This window comes from Bufo bufo, chromosome 9 (genome assembly GCF_905171765.1).
Source record: "Bufo bufo chromosome 9, aBufBuf1.1, whole genome shotgun sequence".
In the NCBI taxonomy this organism is placed as follows: Eukaryota; Metazoa; Chordata; class Amphibia; order Anura; family Bufonidae; genus Bufo; species Bufo bufo.
This window is the reverse complement of record NC_053397.1, coordinates 39,426,091-39,447,827: the sequence shown is the minus strand read 5'-3', so window position 1 is coordinate 39,447,827 and position 21,737 is coordinate 39,426,091. Positions and strand designations below refer to the sequence as shown.

Here is a 21,737-nt window from a genome sequence, read left to right as displayed (position 1 = left end):
ACAGAGAGGTAGAAAAATGTGACTGTTTTTTAAGGCTACAATTAGTCACGTCACTAAGGGGTCACTTGTGCCCCCTGAGTTGTGAGCCAACTAGATTTACTTCACATATAAATTAAAAATTTACAATAAAAAAGTGACATTTCCGTAAGGGTTATTACAATTTTAATGTGACTGTTGGTGGGGGGGTTAAAGGATGTAGAACTAAACTGGAATACCCCTTTAAAGCCGATAATAATTGTGTCTAATTCATATAAGACTGCCCTGATTGGATATACCGTACAGTAACTTTAGGGTAGTGACCTCATTTACCTTCAGGAGTTGATATGCGGACAGCGCTATGCTGCGATTTAACGTGTCACCACCAAAGTCGATGTGTAGCCCTAATCTTACTCTTTACAACAGACAATAATTGAATGATACTCCAGGCCCCAAATGCAAGACCTGTACTAGGGCCCATCAGACACCAAGGTGGGGGGTGCAACGACAACCCCCTTTGGGCACTCCCATATCAGCTCAGCTTAGGGAGGTGTCTTTGCAGTATACTGGCTGTGGAGGAGTTAAATCAGTTGGAAGATTTAAGAAAAAGAACAAGAAAGATGGAAAATAAAATTACCATAATGGCTGAAGTGTGACAGAAAAAAGCCTGACAGAACATGGGTAACGAGTTGAAAGGATATGAAAGGTAATAATTACCACATGAAGATAACAGAGCGAGAATTGGGGCCTTGTCTCTGTCTTTGCAATTCCAGTTTAATTTTCACTTATGAAATTTGTACAATAAGTGGAAATAATCTCAACAATGAAACTTTCTTTATTACAGAAGTGCGGCAAAGTGGTATACAGGCTGGATATACTGCCACGTACTACATGACACAGTATACAGTCCTCTCCTGACTGGTATATTTACTATTAAACCTCTATTGAGATTGTTGTAAGTAGTGTTGATCGAGCATGCTCGGCCGAACACTAGTTCGGCTCGAGCATCGAGATGATCGGCACATGGCGATATTCAGCCGAATACCGCATGTGCTCGAGCGCAATGCTCAAGTCTCCTCCCTGCACGTTTGTTGGCTGCTAGACAGCCAATAAACGTGCAGCTAAGTACTGCCCTCACTGAAATGCCGTAGCCATGTTGGTTACTGGCATTACAGTGATTGGCTGGCCGGAACGCGTCATTGGGTGCTATATAGCACCCGATGACGCGTGTTCGTCTCAGGGAGAGCTGTGCTGAAGAAGGGAAAGATAGTGTAGGGAGTGAAATTTTTTGGGGGGGAAGTTTAAAAACTTGTTTAAGGACTATTGCGGTGTGTGGCTGCAGCAATATATATTTTTAGCGCAACCTGCGCTAAATAGCGTGCAATAGTTAAGCCGCTGCAGACAGCGACATTATGTGCGCTACATCTCCAGTGTAAAGTGTGCACATCCAAAAAATATAAATGTCATCCAGTGTACTTTTTTCGTAGACGGTGTCCACTGCGGATAGTGACATTAACTGCGCTACATCTCCTGTATAACGTGTGCACATTCAAAATACCTGTGACATTCCCTGTAATTTTATATTAGCCGCTGCTGACATCAGCAACAGTTAGGCCGCTGCAGACAGCGACATTATCTGCGCTACATCTCCTGTGTAACGTGTACGCATCCCAAAATTATCTGTGACATCCAGTGTACTTTTTCCGTAGACGGTGTACGCTGCGGACAGTGACATTACTTGGGTTACATCTCCTGTGTAACGTTTCCACATCCAAAATACCTGTGACATTCCCTGTTATTTTATATTAGCCGCTGCTGACATCAGCAACCTTATCTGCGGTATTTCTCCTGTGTGACGTTTCCACATCCCAAATACCTTTTTTTATTTTTTTGCGCATTCACTTACAAATCCTACGCTACTGTACGTGTGACATACTTTCAAGCATATATAACATTTAATATGAAGAAGGCGAGCAGTAAGGGACAGGGAAGTGGCCGTGATGCTGATGGTGCACGCAGAGGCCGTGGCCCTGGGTGCACTGAAACTGTGCCTGCTGCCAGAGCACAAGAAACACACTCATTCACGATACCTAGCTTCATGTCCCAGTTTGCAGGGTAGAGCAGGACAACGCTCACAAAGTCAGACCAGTGCGACCAGGTGATCAGTTGGATTGCAGCAGATAATGCTTCCAGTGGGTTAAGCACCACCCTGTCTTCCACCAAGTCCAGTCTCAGTAGCCAAGAGTCTGGTCAACACAATCCTCACCCTGATCCTCCTTCCTCCCACCATGGAGAGTCTTGCCAAACAAGTGATCCCACACTCGGATATTCCGAGGAGCTATTTTCAGCGCCTTTCCTTCATTTGGGCCTCTCGACAAGGCCGATTGAAGAGGGACATGAGATCTTGTGCCCTGGTTCCCAAACTCTTGAGCATCCACAGTCACAAGAAGATGACGGTGGGGAATGGCAATTAGTGTTTCACGAGGTGGATGATGATGATGAGACACAGTTGCCGATAAGTCAACGGTAATTAGTGTGTCAAGAGGTTGATGATGAGGATGAGACACAGTTGTCAATAACTGAGGTTGTTGTTAGGTCAACAAGTCAGGAGGATGAGCAGAGTGAGGAAGTGGAAGAGGAGGTGGTGGACGATGAAGTCACTGACCCAACCTGGGAAGGTGGCAAGCCGAGCGAGGACAGCAGTACAGAGGGGGAGGGATCCGAAGCACCCCAACAGGCTGTAGAAAGGCAGTGGGGTTGCAAAAGGGAGAAGGCGGGCCACACCAAACAGGCCCGCAACTGTTCCCCGAAGCACACCCTTGCGGAAATCTCCCTTGCCAAGAGGTAGGTGTTCCGCAGTCTGGCGCTTTTTTGAGGAAAGTGTGGACGACAAAAGAATTGTAATTTGCAACCTGTGCCATACGAAAATGAGCAGGGGCGTGAACACTAGCAACCTCACCACCACCAGCATGGCATCGACGCACCGTAATAGGTGGCCCGAACGCCTGGGTCCACAATCTGTGTCTGCGGGTCACACCACTGCCTCCTCTTCTCCTGTGTTATGTGCTGGCCAATCCCCTGTCGAAGGCCCAGGTCCAGATGCCTCCCGCCCTGCACCTTGACCTTCGCAAGCACCATTAGCGACCACATCCACTTCCATGTCCCAGCGCAACCTACAAATGTCATTACCCCAAGCATTTGAACGCAAGCGCAAATACCCAGCCACCCACCCACAGGCCGTAGCACTAAATGCGCAACTTTCCAAATTACTGGTCCTGGAAATGTTGCCATTTAGGCTTGTGGACACTGAGCCCTTCTGCAGCCTGATGTCGGCGGCCGTCCCTCGTTACGCAGTCCCCAGCCGCCACTATTTTTCACGGTGTGCCGTGCCCGCCTTACACCAGCATGTGTCCCGTAACATCACCCGTGCCCTGACCAACGCAGTTACTGGGAAGATTCACTTAACTACTGACACATGGACAAGTGCTTCCGGCCAGGGACGCTAGATTTCCCTGACGGCACACTGGATGAACGTTGTGGAGGCTGGGAGCGGGTTGTACCCTGGGATGGCACAGGTGCTACTGATGCCAAGTATTGTGGGCCCTACTTCCATCAGGGTTTCCGCCACCACCTACGTTAGTGGCTCCAACCTCCACTTCTCCTCCTCTGCCTCCACTTCCACCTCAGAATTATCCTCTTGCAGCACCAGTCAGCCATCCAGCCATCAGTCGGTAGCTGGAAGCAGTGTAGCACTGCAGTGGGGAAGCGTCAACAGGACGTGCTTAAGCTGATCTGCTTAGGTGACAACCAGCACACCGTCGCAGAGCTGTGGCAGGGGATAAGAGACCAGACTGAGCTGTGGCTCTCGCCACTCAACCTAGAACCAGGCATGGTTGTGTCTGATAATGACTGTAACTTGGTGGCGGCTTTGGAGCTCAGCAAGCTCACACACATCCCATGCCTAGCCCACGTCTTCAACTTAGTGGTTCAGTTGCTTCTCAAAATCAACCCCAATTTGCCTGAGCTACTGGTGAAGGTGTGCCGCGTGTGTGCCCATTTCCAAGTCATCGACAGCTTCCACCGGTCTGTCAACGCTGCAGCGCTTACAATTTCCAGCTCACCGACTGTTACGCGACGTGAGCATGCGTTGGAACTTGACGTTCCACATGTTGGCCAGGGTTTGTGAGCAGCAGAGGGCAGTAGTGGAATACCAGCTGCAACATGGCCGTCGCCTTTCCAGTCAGCTTCTGCTCCTCACAAGGGAGAAGTGGGCATGGATGTCTGACCTCTGTGAGGTTTTAAGAAACTTTGAGGAATCAATACAGATGGTGAGCGGCGATAACGCTATTATCAGCGTCACCATCCTACTTCTGTGTCTACTCAAACGCTCGCTGCTCACAATTAAGGACAACTCTTTGCATGTGGAAGAGGTGGAAATGGGGGAAGACATTACACAGGGTGATAGCCAGAGCACCCTCAGTTCGTCTTCTCAGCGCAAGTTGAATGATGAGGAGGAGGAGGAGTAGGAGGAGGATCAGGAGACGGTTGCCTCCACTACAGAGGGTAGTACCCATGGAAGTTTAATTCCATCTGTTCAGCGTGGATGGGCAGAAGAGGAGGAAGAGGATAAGGAGATTGAGAGTCATCCTCCTAATGATGACAGCTAAGTCTTTCCTGTTGGGATTCTTGCACACATGGCTGACTTTATGTTAGGTTGCCTTTCCCGTGACCCACTCATTTTACACATTTTGGACAACACGATTACTGGTTGTTCACCCTTCTTGACCCCCACTACAAAGAGAACTTCTCATCTCTCATTCCTGTGGTGGAGAGGACGAGCAAAATTGTGCAATACCATAAGGTCCTCGTGGAAAAATTGCTCCAAAAATTTCCAGCTGACAACGCTGGCGGCAGAGTACGTAGTTTCTTGGCCAACCGAGGAGGGGAGACAAGGGGAACACACAGAAGTTCCAAAAGAGGAAGGGCAACACTCTCCAAAGCCTGGGACAGTTTCATGACACCCCGCCAGCACCCTCCCCCTGATGCGTAGCCTACTGTCACAAGGAGGGAAAAATTTGGGAAGATGGTGAAGGAGTACGTAGTAGACCGTGTCATTGTCCTCAATGATCCCTCTGTGCCTTAAAACTACTGGGTGTCCAAGCTGGACACGTGGCACAAACTGGCACTCTACGCCTTGGAGGTGCTGGCCTGCCCTGCCGCCAGCGTTTTGTCAGAGCGGGTATGTTACGGCGGACGTGCACAGTTTAACAGATAACACACCAACCAGGCTCTGGACGAGAGACAGGGGAAGGGTCACCTCCTAGTTTATCCCTGACCTCTTTCCCTGCAATGCTCAGCCCACAGACAAACCTTGAAGGTAGATTTGCTGTGTCCTCCAGCCTATACTAACAGAACCCTGAACTCCCTGAGATGGTGAAGTGGGGAGAAAGCAGCAGCCTGCTCGCACAGAACCTTGATGGGATAGATGACATAAACAACCAAACGAAAAGACACTTATCTGCTGAGAGCAGGAACAAACAGCCAACCTTCCCTCCAAACATCCCAGACCATAAAGAACAGTATAATCCGCTCAGAGCACTTAGCTGGAGACCATTTAAACTAATGACTCCACCCAGTGCACCTGATGCGAGGCAGATCCAGCACAGCATCAAAACAAATACTAGACTCGTGCTGCAATCCTGGCTGACCTCTGCACATCGTCAGAGTGGGGCATGACAGGGTATTTAGTACTGGGGGCATAATAACTGATAAGCGCATCCGCCTGTCAACTGAAAATGCTGACATGTTGACTCTTATAAAAATGAACAAGGCCTGGATTGCCCCTGACTTCTCTACTCCACCAGAGGAAAGAGGCTGAACATAAAGGTACTTTAAATGTTTTTTTGTATAATGTACTGAATACACTGTATTCCCATGCACCCCTTCCATCACAAAAAAGGGTATATGGTTCAATCTTCTTTTTCTCGTCCTCCTCCTCCTCTTCCATCATACCAACATGCATATTAGTCTGCCCTCGCTCTTAATGTTGTAGAGGGCCAGCTTATCTTTAGGACCTCGCATGTAATGTTTTAGAGGGTCAGCTCACCAGCAGGCCCTCACCTACAATCTTTTAGAGGGCCAGCTCACCTGCAGGCCCTCGCATGTAATGCTTTAGAGGGTCAGTTCACCAGCAGGCCCTCACCTACAATTTTTTAGAGGGTTAGCTTACCTGCAGGCCCTCGCATATAATATTTTAGAGGGTCAGCTCACCAGCAGGAACTCAACCATAATGCTTTACAGGGTCAGCGCGCCAGCAGGCCTTCACCTACAATCTTTTAGATGGTCAGCTTGCCTGCAGGCCCTCGCATATAATGTTTTAGAGGGTCAGCTCACCAGCAGGCCCCACCTACAATCTTTTAGAGAGCCAGCTCACCAGCAGGCCCTTACCTACAATCTTTTAGAGGGTCAGCTCACCTGCAGGCCCTCGCATATAATGTTTTAGAGGGTCAGATCACCAGAAGGCCCTCACATATAATGTTTTTGAGGGTCAGCTCACCAGCAGGCCCTCAACAAAAATATTTTACTGGGTCAGCTCACCAGCAGGCCCTCATCTACAATCTTTTAGAGGGTCAGCTCACCTGCAGGTCCTCGCATATAATGTTTTAGAGGGTCATCTCACCAGCAGGCCTTCACCTACAATCTTTTAGAGGGTCAGCTCACCTGCAGGCCCTCGCATGTAATGTTTTAGAGGGTCAGCTCACCAGCAGGCCCTCACCTACAATCTTATAGAGGGTTAGCTCACCTGCAGGCCCTCGCATATAATGTTTTTGAGGGTCAGCTCACCAGCAGGCCCTCAACCATAATGTTTTACAGGGTCAGCTCACCAGCAGGCCCTCACCTACAATATTTTAGAGAGTCAGCTCACCAGCAGGCCTTCACATATAATGTTTTTGAGGGTCAGCTCACCAGCAGGCCCTCAACCATAATGTTTTATAGGGTTAGCTCACCAGCAGGCCCTCGCCCATAATTTTTTCAATGGTTAGCTAAGCAGCAGGCACTCGCCCATAATTTTTTTGATGCTCAGATCAGCAGCAGGAACTCGTCCCTAATGTTTTAGATGGTCAGCTCAGCAGCAGGCCCTCGCCTGTAATGTTGTAGAGGGTCACCAGCAGGCCCTTGCTCCTAATGTTTTTCAGGGTCACCAGTAGTGATGAGCGGTAGGGGCAATATTCGAATTCGCGACATTTTGCAAATATTTTGTAGAATATTCGTCATATATTCACGAATTCGAGATTTTATTCTTGATTGTGAAAATCGGCAATGTAATATTCGCATAATGCGTGCGAAATACAGGTGTGGGTCACTTAAGCAACATTTTTCAAGCTGGTATAAGTTTTCTGAGACTGGAAAAAATGGTTGGCACGGCAGAACATTAGAATAGCTTTATATGCAGATACAGTGGATAAAAAAAGTCTACACATCCCTGTTAAAATGTCAGGTTTCTGTGATGTATAAGATAAATCATTTCAGAACTTTTTCCACCTTAAATGTGACCTATAAACTGTACCACTCAATTGAAAAACAAACTGAAATCTTCTAGGTAGAGGGAAGAAAAACTATAAAAATAAAATAATATGGTTGCATAAGTGTGCACACCCTTAAACTAATACTTTGTTGAAGCACCTTTTGATTTGATTATATCACTCAGTCTTTTTGGGTATGAGTCTATCAGCATGGCACATTTTGACTTGACAAGATTTGCCCACTCTTCTTTGCAAAAACACTCCAAATCGGTCAGATTGCGAGGGCATCTCCTGTGCACAGCCCTCTTCAGATCACCCCACAGATTTTCAATCGGATTCAGGTCTGGGCTCTGGCTGAGCCATTCCAAAACTTTAATCTTCTTCTGGTGAAGCCATTCCTTTGTTGATTTTGATGTATGCTTTGGGTCGTTGTCATGCTGAAAGATGACGTTCCTCTTCATGTTCAGCTTTCTAGCAGAAGCCTGAAGGTTTTGTGCCAATATTGACTGGTATTTGGAACTGTTAATAATTCCCTCTAGCTTAAGGCCCCAGTTCCAGCTGAAGAACAACAGCCCCTTGGCATGATGCTGCCACCACCATGCTTCACTGTGGGTATGGTGTTCTTTTGGTGATGTGCAGTGTTGTTTTTGCACCAAACATATCTTTTGGAATTATGGCCAAAAAGTTCAACCCTGGTTTTATCAGACCATAACACCTTTTCCCACATGCTTTTGGGAGACTTCAGGTGTGTTTTTGCAAATCTTAGCCTGGCTTGGATGTTTTTCTTCGTAAGAAAAGGCTTTCATCTTGCCACTCTACCCCATAGCCCAGACATATGAAGAATACGGGAGATTGTTGTCACATGTACCACACAGTCAGTACTTGCCAGATATTCCTGCAGCTCCTTTAATGTTGCTGTAAGACTCTTGGTCGCCTTCCAGACCAGTTTTCTTCTCGTCTTTTCATCAATTTTGGAGGGACGTCCAGTTCTTGGTAATGTCACTGTTGTGCCATATTTTCTCCACTTGATTATAACTGTCTTCACTGTGTTCCATGGTATATCTAATGCCTTGGAAATTCTTTTGTACCCTTCTCCTGACTGATACCTTCTAACAATGAGATCCCTCTGATGCTTTGGAAGCTCTCTGTGGACCGTGGCTTCTGCTGTGGGATGTGACTAAGAAAATTTCAGGAAAGACCAACTAGAGCAGCTGAACTTTATTTGGGGTTAATCAGAGGCACTTTAAATGATGGCCGGTGTATGCTAACTCCTATTTAACAGTATTTTGAATGTGATTGCTTAATTCTGAACACAGCTACATCCCCAGTTATAAGAGGGTGTGCACACTTATGCAACCATATTATTTTAGTTTTCTTTGTTTTCTTCCCTCCACCTAAAAGATTTCAGTTTGTTTTTAAATTGAGTGTTACAGTTTATAGATCACATTAAAGGTGGAAAAAGTTCTAAAATTATTTATCTTCGTCTCATTTTTTTACAGCACAGAAACCTGACATTTTAACAGGGGTGTGTGGACTTTTTATATCCACCGTAGAGTGTTCCAATATGTTCGCGCTTGCGAATTTCTGGCAATATCTGCTACACTATAGATCAATCTAACCTACACTGACTATCTCCTCCTAACTATCAGAATTATATTTATAAGTTAACTGTCTAATGTAGTAACATAAAGCACAGAGCACAGCAATGTCACTGCTGTCTCTTTCATAACCGCAATAAACTTTAGAAAATGGCTGCTGGGTTGGTTCTTATATAGTAAGGGGTATGCAACTTTCCTATTGGTTGCTAGGGATGTTGCTAAGCTCAGACAAAGACACTGCAGCCTTCTCATTGGCTCACAAGTTAGAAGAAGGGAGGGATGATCACCTGATGGGTACTGTGTTAAAAACAAACCAAAAAAAACTAATATTCGTCATTACGAATATATAGCACTATATTCTAAATATTCGCGAATTCTCGAAGTGCCGATATTTGCAATAAAAATTTGCTTTTCGAATATTCACGCTCAACACTAGTCACCAGCAGGCCAGCAATCATCATTTTTCAAGGGTGTGTATGATGCTCTCCTTTATGTGTAATAAAGGGTGTATTGTAGTGCCGGTTCCTTGTAATTTTTGGCAGCCCTTAGTGCAAAGGCTTTATGAGTGTAGGAGTCCCACTACCTGAACAATTGTACCACAATATGAATGAGGCCCTCCTTTATGTGATATACAGGTTGTATCGGAGTGCCTCTTCCTTGTAATTTTTGGCAGCACTTGCACTTTATATACAAGTAAATGTACAGGAAAGAATGTTTCCTAACAATTTTTCCTCTAAAATCAATTTTATCTTCGGTTTGGTGCAGATTATTGTCAGTCTGTAAAAGTGGAGTACTACTCGGACAACATCTTTCCCAGCAGCGACCTGGGAGTCTAAGATGCATCCAGACATCCTCCCCATGCTGTTCCAGAACCATTTCAGTGGTGTTTCCATCAATTTCTGACTTTTTCCTATGAACCAGACACCCTCCCTCTTCAGAGCAGGGGGTACCTGGTTTAATGCTCGGGTTCTCCCATTGACTTCCATTGTGCTCGGGTGCTCGGTAGAGCATCCGAGCATCCCGAGGTATTCAACCCGAACACCCAAGCACTTTGGTGCTCGATCAACACTAGTTGCAAGGATTCATTCACATGTTAAGGTTGTGGATCTCTATTGTATGGATCCATAATATGGTGCCCATATAATTGCATAGAGCCACACTTTACCGCCAGGTGCTTCTGATTTTATTTACAAACTATTCATGCCGTATTATGAAGATGCTGTGCACAAGGATTATTACCGCACAGGGGCACCATGCATTGGCACACAGCTCACAGCTCGTTCGGATAGTCATATGCAGGGGCAGATTGGCCACAGACCTTACAGGGAAATTTCCCGGTGGGCCGATGCCCAGGGGGCTGCCTGGGCCCTCCTCATGGCCGACCAGTGTAAGTTTTTGGGGATGTAATGTATTTTGTGCTGCTGGCCGTATTTGGCTTCGTTGGGGTGGTATAATGTGCCACAATATGGGATTGCTGGCCCTGCCTTCGATCAATTTGGACCCAACTGCAAAACGGGGCCACTTTTAGCATTTTTTTTTTCAGGGCCACTTTAAGTTCCCAGTCCGCCCCTGGTCTTATGAGGGTTTGTTTGTTGCGAGACAAGTTGTATTTTCTAACAGCTGAAAATTACATGGAGTGGAATTGGAAAGTCCACCATTGTTTTATGGGTTTTGCTTTTACAGCATTACCAATGACCAGTATGGTTCAGTCTCATTACAGCGATACCTCATTTTTATAGTTTTGCTCGTGTTTTAATACTAATTTCTTTGCGTCGTCATAGTCATTACTTTTTTATATTTACATCTACGGAGGCTCATTTTTTGCAGGGTGATCTGTATTTTATTTCATTAATGCCATTTTGGGGTGACTTTATGATCACTTTTTATTCAAATTTTTTTTAAAGGTGAATTGAGTTTGACCAGAAAACTGAGAGTCATCCATTTAGATTTTTTTTTCCATTACGGCATTCACCGTACAGGATAAATACTTTTATATTTTAATAGTACAGGCGTTTTGCAGCGATACCAATTATATTAATTTTTTCATGGTTTATTTTTTTTTTCTTCGTAAAATGGCGAAAGAGGGGCGATTTCAATTTTTACATCTTTTGGGTTTTCCTAAATATTTTTAAAAACTTTTTTTTTTCTTTTCCACATTTGTTATTAGTCCCCCTAAGGGACTTTAACATGTGATCGTTTGATCGCTTATCCCATAGACTGCAATGATCTACCATTGCAGCCTATAAGGAATCACTACATTCCTATCAAGTCCTGCCACAGGTAGGGCTTGATAGGAACTTTGCTATGACAGGCTGCCATAGCAAATGAATGGCTCCTGAGATCTTGTCATGGGGAAGCTGTTTGGTCACTGGGAGCTCTTGGTCACAATTGACCACGGCATCTGATGGGTTAAAAGTCCATTTACAAATGGCACGCACTTAGCAGCTATGGTACCCACTTAGCTCCTGAAGACCTGACATCCACCGTATATGTATGGTGGATGTTGGGAAGTGGTTTATTGGAGTTATGCCCTTCGAGGCTTACTTTGTAATATTCAAATTAGAGGACAGACTCTCTATTCTGGTACGTAAAGGTCCAAATTGGGGAATCCCTTCTATGAGGCCCATATTCCCTAATTCAAATATTTGTATAGGAGTTCTTATGGTGAGACAACCCATTTTACAAGTAATATCAATGCAGCAGCATGCATGGGATGCGACAATGAGAGGAATCATTATGATGGTGGTAGTAGTACTCACAGTGACAATCTCCCCCTGTGGCTCACCCTGAGGCCATGCAGTGACTAGAGCAACAAGGGTGGTAGTTGTAGTACTCCCAGTCTCTCTCTCGCTAAACACACTTTGCAGTCACTCCAAATAACTATTGGCATGCTATCTGGTTCTGCAGTTCCTGAGATTTAAGATCTGGATGGACAATCCATATCAAAGTGTGGCAGGTGCTTGAGCAATATTCCCTCACCTTCAGCAAAGCCCCTTACCATAAACGAGCCGTACCTCACTGACATTATCACGCATGGCCTTAATATGGTGTTAAACCTTCCAAGATGGCTTATCTGCTCTCAGCAGTGCTCTGGTGTTGAAGTTGTTTCTTAGGCAGGTGAAGCCTCGGAGATAAGGTTCTGTGAACTGGATGCCTGGTCCGCAGAGACTCTCTCACGTCCTTCCTGCAGCTTTCCTCAGACTAGACTCCTTAACCAGGGGGCGGACTTTGGTCTATCATCCTGGAAAACTAACCAGTGAACCAATGTTAACCATGTAACTGCCTATACATTTGCCATTGGGTTTATACAATACATAGAAAAATAACTGCTTTACGCATACCTCACAGTATGTAACTTGGTAATTTTGAAGTAACTCTTTCAGCAGTAATTAACCTTTTGCAGTGCCCCACTGGGGTACTGCACGTAGAGCCGAACTATTTTAGAAATTCTAATAAATTAGAGCGCTTCAGCCTCTTCAAACAGCAGCTCAGCGGGGGTTGCTTGGAGTTGGACTCCGACCAATCTGAAATAAATGACCTATCCCAGGGATGCTCAACCTGTGGCCCTCCAGCTCTTGCAAAACTAGAACTCCCAGCATGCCCTAATAGCTGTAGGCTATCCGGGCATGCTGGGAGCTGTAGTTTTGCAACAGCTGGAGCACCGCAGGTTGGGTATGCCTGACCTATCCAAAACTCCCCCTTTAATATATTTTTATATAAAATAGAAAATAATAATAACAAGAGTGCCCATATTTTGCCCCCTACCTGCATTGCACCCTAGGCCACTGCCAGCCCGGTGAATATTACAAAGATGTCATTTCCATCCATCTCAAATATACTGCAGCTGTGAAACACATTAAGGTTGGGAAAAGTTGTGTTTTATGTATGTCGTTACCGCTATGGGAGCAATACAAACAAAATTAAGACGAAGGAGCGAAAAATGCTCATTGTTTTCAGCGACGTGGTGACTTTAATAAATTACTTTAAATTGCAAATGCGCCATTTTAATTACCATCCCAGTGTTTTTATATTGCCATGATTTGGAATCTCATAGCTGAACATTTATCCAGTTTTCCCATAAAAGGCACATTAATCCATGTCTCCTTCAGAAATGTAAATGAACGGTCGCTGATTTTATACACGTCTGTGTTATGGAAGCACTTAGCCGGCGCCAGGGGGACGCTATCAGGGTTACACTTGTTAAAACGGCTTCTATTTAAATGTTCCCCGAGGTAAAACATAACTGCGAAACTAAAAAATTCTTCTGATCTAATCCAATCATCCAGCTTCACTAAAGGAAACTCCATGTGAACGAATGACAACTGAGAGGAGGTAATTACTCTAAGACCATTAATTGCAGCTGGAACTAAAATATGTAAATGTTCTATGGTGTGGAACGTAATACATTTAATATCTGCTTTTTAAGACGCTGTCGTTTCATTTCTCTTTTTAGCTATTTTGTGATGGACGTTACAGAATAGGTTGTATATTTTGGACCTCCCCAGGTTGCTGGGGGAACTGAGGACGCCGGCCGCACAGAGGAGACGTGCGCGGCCGGACCGTCCCGCCCCCTATCACCTAGGAGACGAGGATGCTGTGCGCGTCCTCGCTCCTGCACAGAAACGAGAGGAGAGAGAGCGCCTCGGCGTCCCGTGACAGTTTCCTCATAAATGACCATGGCATCGACCTTTAGTTCTGAGCCTTTGTTAGGTCGAGCATGCTCAGTGGGTTGCAATCAGTTCTCTAGCTAAATGTCGTGTCAGTGTGCTGGCGATTACTGGGTAGAGGGGACGTGACTGGGCGGTATATCAGGCAGCCAATCAATAAACAGCAACACTCATGAACAAGCATAAACTCACAGTAGGAAAGCTAGGGATTGTGGGGATTGTAGTCTTTGGGAAGATCAGGCGCCATGATGCTCTCAGTGTGTTGCAGGCCCACACAGATCATAGACAATTGGATTGCAAGGTAAAATGAAGCTCTGGTTATATGTATAGGTATGGGTTCTGGTTGGGTCACAGCTTGCAGCCTTAATGCAGTTTTTTGACAAATTAAGTTACTTTACTGGAATACCCCTTTAATAGTTTCCTTCATGTTTTCCCCAAAATATGGAGAGGATTCATTTTTGGCCTCCATCCTGAATTATGAAGAGATATTCCATTCTACTGAAGTCCTCAAATAAAGTGAAATGTTGAGCTCTATTGTAGTTTTTAAATGAAGAACTAAATCCGCCATAGATAATAAAATGTGCTTGGACCAGGGGCAGAGAGGCCCGGAATGGCAGGTGGACCCTGGACGTTAGGCCCAGGCCTCGTCTGTCAGTACAAACACACATTAATAATGATCACTGTGTGTGCACTGACAGACGAGACCTGGGACATATTAGATGTCTGACGCCCATTAGGGCCCAGGGCTCATTCACCGGCCTGTGCTTTGCCCAGCAGGCGCCGGGCTGTGTAGAAAAGTGCACAGGTCTCGGCCTGTCCTCGTCCTGTCTGCTCTCCGACTCAGCAGGCACTGAGCGCCTTTACATCACAGAGGCTTCACTAATGTAAGGGGCACTACTATGAGGGAGCATAACTACTGTGTTGGGGCACTAAGGGGGCATAACTACTGTGTGGGAGGCATTAACAGGGCATTCTATTGTGTGGGGGCACTAAAGGGGAGCAGTAATGTGAGGGAGCATAACTACTGTGTTGGGGCACTAAGGGGAAATAACTACTGTGTGGGGGGCACTAACAGGGCATTCTATTGAGTGGGGGCACTAAAGGGGAGCAGTAATGTGAGGGAGCATAACTACTGTGTGGGGGCACTAAGGGGAAATAACTACTGTGTGGGGGGCACTAACAGGGCATTCTATTGTCTGGGGGCACTAAGGGGGCATAACTACTGTGTGGGTGTCACGGAAGGTGTTACAGAAAACTAGAAGACACAAATGAAGATCCGACTGACTTGATCCCAAAACTAAGGAACCAAATGGTAAACCCTGTAAAAGCCCTAGCTCTCTCCCTTACTGCTCAGCCTATGCAAAAATCTCTATGGTAGATAATTGCATACCCTCGTTCCTCGACTGTATGACACCTGAACATCCTATAATAGTGAGGGGACACGACCACCGGCTCCCTACACTTAATACGGAGGGAGTCAGGGTCACCTAAGATCAAGCAAACAGGAAAACAGGAATAAAGAAACAGACTTATCTTGTGGATGATGCAGTAACAGCTTCTAGCATCAGCACACTCCAGGAAGTTGTATAAACTGTAAAGTGATGCAGTATGGGAGGGGATTTAAAGGGATGCAATCAGTGCAACTAGATGACACCTGAGAGAGGGAAACGAGATGACAAAACGAAAGCAAAACAAAAGAACCTCAAGCAGGAGGTTCTCAAGAACGTCTGTCAGAGCTTCACAGATGTCTGGTGGTGACAGTGGGGGCACTAACAGAACATTCTACTGTATGGAGGCACTAAGGGGCTATAACTAACAGGGCATTCTACTGTGTGGGGCATTAAGGGGAAGCACTGCTGTGAGGGAGCAAAACTATGTGTGAGGGCACTAACGGGGCACTTTATTGTGTGGGGGCACTAAGGGACCATAATTACTGTGTGGTGGCACAAAGGGGGCAACTAATGAGTGGGGGCACTAAGGTAGCATAGCAATTTTGTGGGGGCACTAAGGTGGCATGACTACTGTGTTGGGGGAATAAAGGGCCATTTTACTGTGTGGGGGCACTAAGGGGGCATAACTACTGTGTAGGGCATTTTATGGTGTGGGGGCACTAAGGGGGTTTAATTACTAAGTAAGTAAGTAAGTGGGGGATTTTATATAGAGTGTTGCGGGAGGTTGATGTAAGGGAGCCCATTAAAAAAATTGCTCAGTGGTTAGCACTGGTGCCTTGCAGCGCTGGCGTTCTAGGTTCGAATGTGACCAAGGACAACATCTGCATGGAGTTTGTATGTTCTCCCCGTGTTTACGTCGGTTTCCTCCCACATCTCAAAGACATACTGATAGGGAACTTAGATTGTGAGCCCCATTGGGGACAGCTTGATGCTAATGTCTGTAAAGCGCTGTAGAATATCTATAAAGCGCTATATAAGTGTGTAAAATAAATATGCGGCCCAGCTTTTCTTAGTTACACCTCAGCTTCTTATCTCCACCCAATTTTAATTCTCCTTTGTGTAGCCCAGCAATAAAAATGTTGAGGAATGGTCTTCAGATGGCACATGAGCCTGTATAGATGTAGCCTCCTTAACTCTTGGCTTGAGATATACCATGATGAGTTTTGCAAGAAGACCAGCTTTGAAAAGATAAACTTTAGTGTTACTCATCTTGCGATATCTAGAGCCAAGAAGAAAGGTAAAAAAGGACACATCTGTACGTGGACAAGGAACAACAAATAGGCAAAAGTGGCAATAAATGTTGGAAACATTTCAATGTTTGGGACGACATTTCACCTAATAATCTCCTGAACCTCAGATTTTAGGCACCTAAACTGTCTTTGGACATCTTCTTAGCAGAGCCCTCAACCAATAGGATGAATCTGTTTAGTACTATAGCCACCTTTCTTCACTTGAAATGGGGCTGACCTGCAAGCCTAGACAACCTGGTGCATTACCCCAGTGGGGTTACTGCAATGGGTTAATTGCTATAATGTTATTTTATTGAGTTAAATGTTGTGATGTATTGTGTCTGTGAAGGTTCTCATTTATCCAGGTCATGGTATATCTGTAAAGAATAAATCAACTGGACTTACTGTAGATTTCTTGAAAACGTTTCACTCGTTCTTCCAACGAGCTTTCTCAATTCTGAGTGACTGTACAAGAATTCTCTGGGAATAAATATGTGGGTATAATGACCTCTGACCCCATGCTGGGTATAATTACCAGATGTTGATTCAGTTACATATTTATTCCCAGAGAATTCTTGTACAGTCACTCAGAATTGAGAAAGCTCGTTGGAAGAACGAGTGAAACGTTTTCAAGAAATCTACAGTAAGTCCAGTTGCCTAGATTTATTCTTTACAGATATACTCACTGTATTACGTTACCAGGAGATGGATCTGGGTCTGCCCCCTGGTTAGTTAGAGTCAGTACAGTTGAGTTCTAGCTGTGCTACAGTAAAGACCTATATGTGCAAGCTCCTCAGAGCTGGGCCCAAGTTGAGAGAATCCCCATCTGTGAGACTTCTCCAGCCAAGGAAGCATTATTACCATCAAGGTGCTCCAGAGAAAAGGAAATTAGAAGGTCTTGGACCCTCAAGGCCGTGCATTGGAGTCAGACAGCAGGTATTGTGCACGTTTATGGCACAGAGGCTTTACTGCTGTGAGAGTGAACTGCAGAAATATTCAACAAAAACCTCATTGCATGCAACCTCCATTATTGTCACTGTTTATAGGCCGCTATTGGCGAACGATTGCACTGTGTGTAGTGTGTGTATATGCTTTGGAACTGTGCCTTGCTTCTGTTGGATGTACTACTACTTCCATTCTGCACTTTAGTAAAGGAAGACTTTTTTTATTGATACCAACTAGTCCCGTACAACCCCAATAACAAGTTTAATCAACCATCAAGCTTGTCAGTACCCGTTTACGTAACGCCCTCTCGATCATTGCTGCAGTATATATCAATGATATATGCAATGTAACTGTTTTGTATCAGTAAAATATATATATTCTGCATTTCCCTTTAGGTGGCCAAACTAGGGGTAGCAGAAGGAGGAACTACCAGCAAAGCTGAGGTCCAAGTGTCGCGCATGGTCCTAATGATGATTATGGCATTTCTCATATGCTGGCTCCCATATGCAGTCTTCGCTATGATGGTTGTGGCAAATCCTGGCATGTATATTGACCCAGTAATAGCCACCATACCGATGTACCTGACCAAAACCAGCACTGTCTATAATCCAATTATATACATATTTATGAACAAGCAGGTAAGAGTCTCATCGGGATTAGTAGGTTAAATTATTGTCATTGGTCTTATTCGGGGGTCAGCTTCACAGCTCTGCCATTGACTGTATTGAAAATCCTATGTTGGATTTTTTGCAAATTGGTACAAAATGAAAAATGCACGATTGTAACCAACCATTTGACAGTAGCAGGGGCGTAGCTAAACGCTCATGGGCCCTGGTGCAAGAGTTCAGCTTGGGCCCCCCTTCCCACAGGGCTTTGTGGCCAGGGGCAGGGAAGCACATAGCCTTAGTGCTGCCTGAGGCAAAAATTGAAACGGCCCACCCTCCCCCATGCCAAATTCTTGAGCTAACCCCTTCCCTCCAGCCAGAGGTGTAAGTTGACCAGCATGTACTTTCTATAATTACGGTGTCTTCTTATGCGGCACAAGGGTCTTTGGGGCCCCCTCAGGCTCTTGGGCCCTGTAGTGACTGCCACCACTGCACCCCCTATAGCTACGCCCCTGGACAGTAGCTGTCAATCCATCGCGCTTGGCTATTTTTGCAAGTTTCATAGAAGCCAATGGAGTAGGTTGCACATGTGCGGCCACCTGTCTACTCCTGGAGGAGCGAAACGTTGTGGGTCTCACCTCTTGCACCCATTCCTTTAGACATTTATAGCCTATCCTGTGGATCTACAGATAGGACAACTCCAAGGGGTTGAGCCATGAAAAACATTTTACATTTTTCAACCCATACCTTTGTATTTGCATGCAATTAAAGTTTTAGTATAGCCACTAACTATTCCAAATCACCTACCTGTATAGCGCCACCTGCTGTTTGTTCTTTTCCTTAATTTTTTTGACCACCTCAATGAGGTGGTCGCACGTTTAAATCTTGAACTGTCACCAGCCTTATCTTCTGTTAGAAGCTGTGACAGTTACAGGAAAAGAGCTGCAGCAGAAAGGACACGCCCCCTGAGAAAATACACGCAGCCCCCCTCCCCCCTGAACTACAGCAGAAAGGATACACCTCCTGAGCAAATACACGCAGCCCCCCCCTTCCCAAACTACAGCAGAAAGGACACACACCCTGAGCAAATACACACAGCCCCCCCGAACTACAGCAGAAAGGACACCCCCTCTGAGCAAATACACGCAGCACCCCCCCCCAAAACTACAGCAGAAAGGACACACACCCTGAGCAAATACACGCAGCATTTCCCCCCGAACTACAGCAGAAAGGACACACCCCCTTAGCAAATACACGCAGCCTTTCCCCCCAAACTACAGCAGAAAGGACACACACCCTTAGCAAATACACACAGCCCCCCCCAAACTACAGCAGAAAGGACACACACCCTTAGCAAATACACACAGCCCCCCCAAACTACAGCAGAAAGGACACACTCCCTGAGCAAATACACGCAGCCCCCCCCCCCCCGAACTACAGCAGAAAGGACACACACCCTGAGCAAATACATGTAGCCCCTCCCCCCCGAACTACAACAGAAAGGACACACACCCTGCCTGAGCAAATACACGCAACCCCCCCCCGAACTACAGCAGAAAGGACACACCTCCTGAGCAAATACACGCAGCCCCCCCCTCCCCGAATACAGCTGAAAGGACACACACCCTGAGTAAATACATGCACCCCCCCTGAACTACAACAGAAAGGACACACCCCCTGAGCAAATACACACAGCCCCCCCAACTACAGCAGAAAGGACACACTCCCTGAGCAAATACACGCAGCGACCCCCCCCCCCCGAACTACAGCAGAAAGGACACACTCCCTGAGCAAATACACGCAGTGCCCCCCCCCCCCGAACTACTGCAGAAAGGACACACACCCTGAGCAAATACACGCAGCCCCCCCCCCCCCCGAACTACAACAGAAAGGGCACACACCCTGCCTGAGCAAATACACGCAGCCCCCCCCCCCCCCGAACTACTGCAGAAAGGACACACTCCCTGAGCAAATACACGCAGTGCCCCCCCCCCGAACTACTGCAGAAAGGACACACTCCCTGAGCAAATACACGCAGCCCCCCCCCCCCCCGAACTACAACAGAAAGGGCACACACCCTGCCTGAGCAAATACACGCAGCCCCCCCCCCCCGAACTACAGCAGAAAGGACACACTCCCTGAGCAAATACACGCAACCCCCCCTCCCCGAACTACAGCAGAAAGGACACACCTCCTGAGCAAATACACGCAGTACCCCTCCCCCCTAAACTACAGCAGAAAGGAAACACCTCCTGAGCAAATACACGCAGCCCCCCCCCCCTCCCCGAACTACAGCTGAAAGGACACACACCCTGAGTAAATACATGCACCCCCCCGAACTACAACAGAAAGGACACACCCCCTGAGGAAATACATGCAGCCCCTCCGAACTACAGCAGAAAGGACACACACCCTGAGCAAATACACGCAGCCCCACCCCACAACTACAGCAGAAAGGACACACTCCCTGAGCTGCCTTCCTGAAAAAAAAATCTAGCAGAACAGTAGGAGCAATGAATGGGGAGAGCTCTGGATTCATGTGAGGTACCGGGCTGGTTCTAGCTTTGTTAGAGAATGACGTGTACTATATCATACTGGATTTTCATTGCTTACATCAATTATGGCCTAACCCCTTTAATAATGAAACGGCTTTTACCTGCAGTCAATTTGAAAACCCCATTATCTACAGTCCATGTTGGTCCAGTTTCATCCTAGAGAGCTGATGAACATAAATCAATAGCTTTGGGGTTTCTTTGGGTCTGAGGACCAACCAGGGCACTCAATACCCCCCATCTTCTGGGGGTGGGCATGATTAGTATGCACCCAATATCTGTTTTCACCTTGTCAGCAGGCTAGGTGCCTACATGTTCTACCACTGACCAGTCAGTGCTGACAACGTTAGACTGTATAGGGACACACCTTGTTGACAAGGGTTAAAAGTAACAACTTATTTATGTATTTCCAGGAGGAGCAATAGAGGAATGGAAGGAATGTAGAGTTATATGAAAATGTCAGGGTCAGGAGAACAAAAGCTAGATGTGGACCTAGCTCTTATTCTCCTTGCTAATTGTCTTATGTCCACTTGTCCTTGCAGTTCCAGGAGTGCGTGATACCTTTCCTATGCTGTGGTAGGAACCCCTGGGCCATCGAGCCATCTGTGTCCGCAGAAACCAAGTCCGCTAACTCGACCAGCTCCAATTCCAGGAAAAACCAAGTGTCTCCTGCTTGATACTTTTCATACGCAGAGTTGTAGAAATCAATGGTCAATACCCTATGTGACATATGCACGTATTATGTAACGAACATCCCGTTAGGCTGCTTATTATACCCCATCATTTTTTACGTGTAGGGCCAACTTTTAGGAACCCCCATTAGGCCTTATTCCTACATCTGTGTCCAATTTCCATATGCGACAATGTCCATGTTGCATCCGTCTTAGTTCCATGTGTCCGTTTTCTGCTCTCCGCACGTCATCCGTATTTCATGTGCATGAAAAAACATAAAGTGGCCATATGCATGTTCCGCCGAAAAGGTGATTTCTAGAGCGTCCTCTGCAACGGTTCCTGAAAAACAGACTGGACATGGATGGAACCCTGTGCTGTCTGTGGTTTTCACAAACCCATAGACTTGAATGGGTACAGAAATACGCGGAATATACCAGTTGGATTTAATGGATGAGCTTAAATCCTACTTAGCGAGGAGGAGAGGCAGTAAAGATCCTGCCCTCCATTTCAATGAAGTTA

At 46.1% G+C, this 21,737-nt stretch overlaps 1 protein-coding gene across 1 annotated transcript in view; it reads left to right on the top strand.

The window, feature by feature from the left end:
- LOC120979156 (parapinopsin-like) overlaps positions 1-21,223 on the top strand; it is a 35,560-nt gene extending 14,337 nt beyond the window's left edge. The window contains exons 3-4 of the mRNA XM_040407717.1: positions 17,785-18,027; positions 21,089-21,223. Coding sequence (XP_040263651.1) covers positions 17,785-18,027; positions 21,089-21,223 — 378 coding nt within the window. The remainder of the gene's footprint in view (positions 1-17,784; positions 18,028-21,088) is intronic.
- Positions 21,224-21,737: the final 514 nt, after the last annotated feature.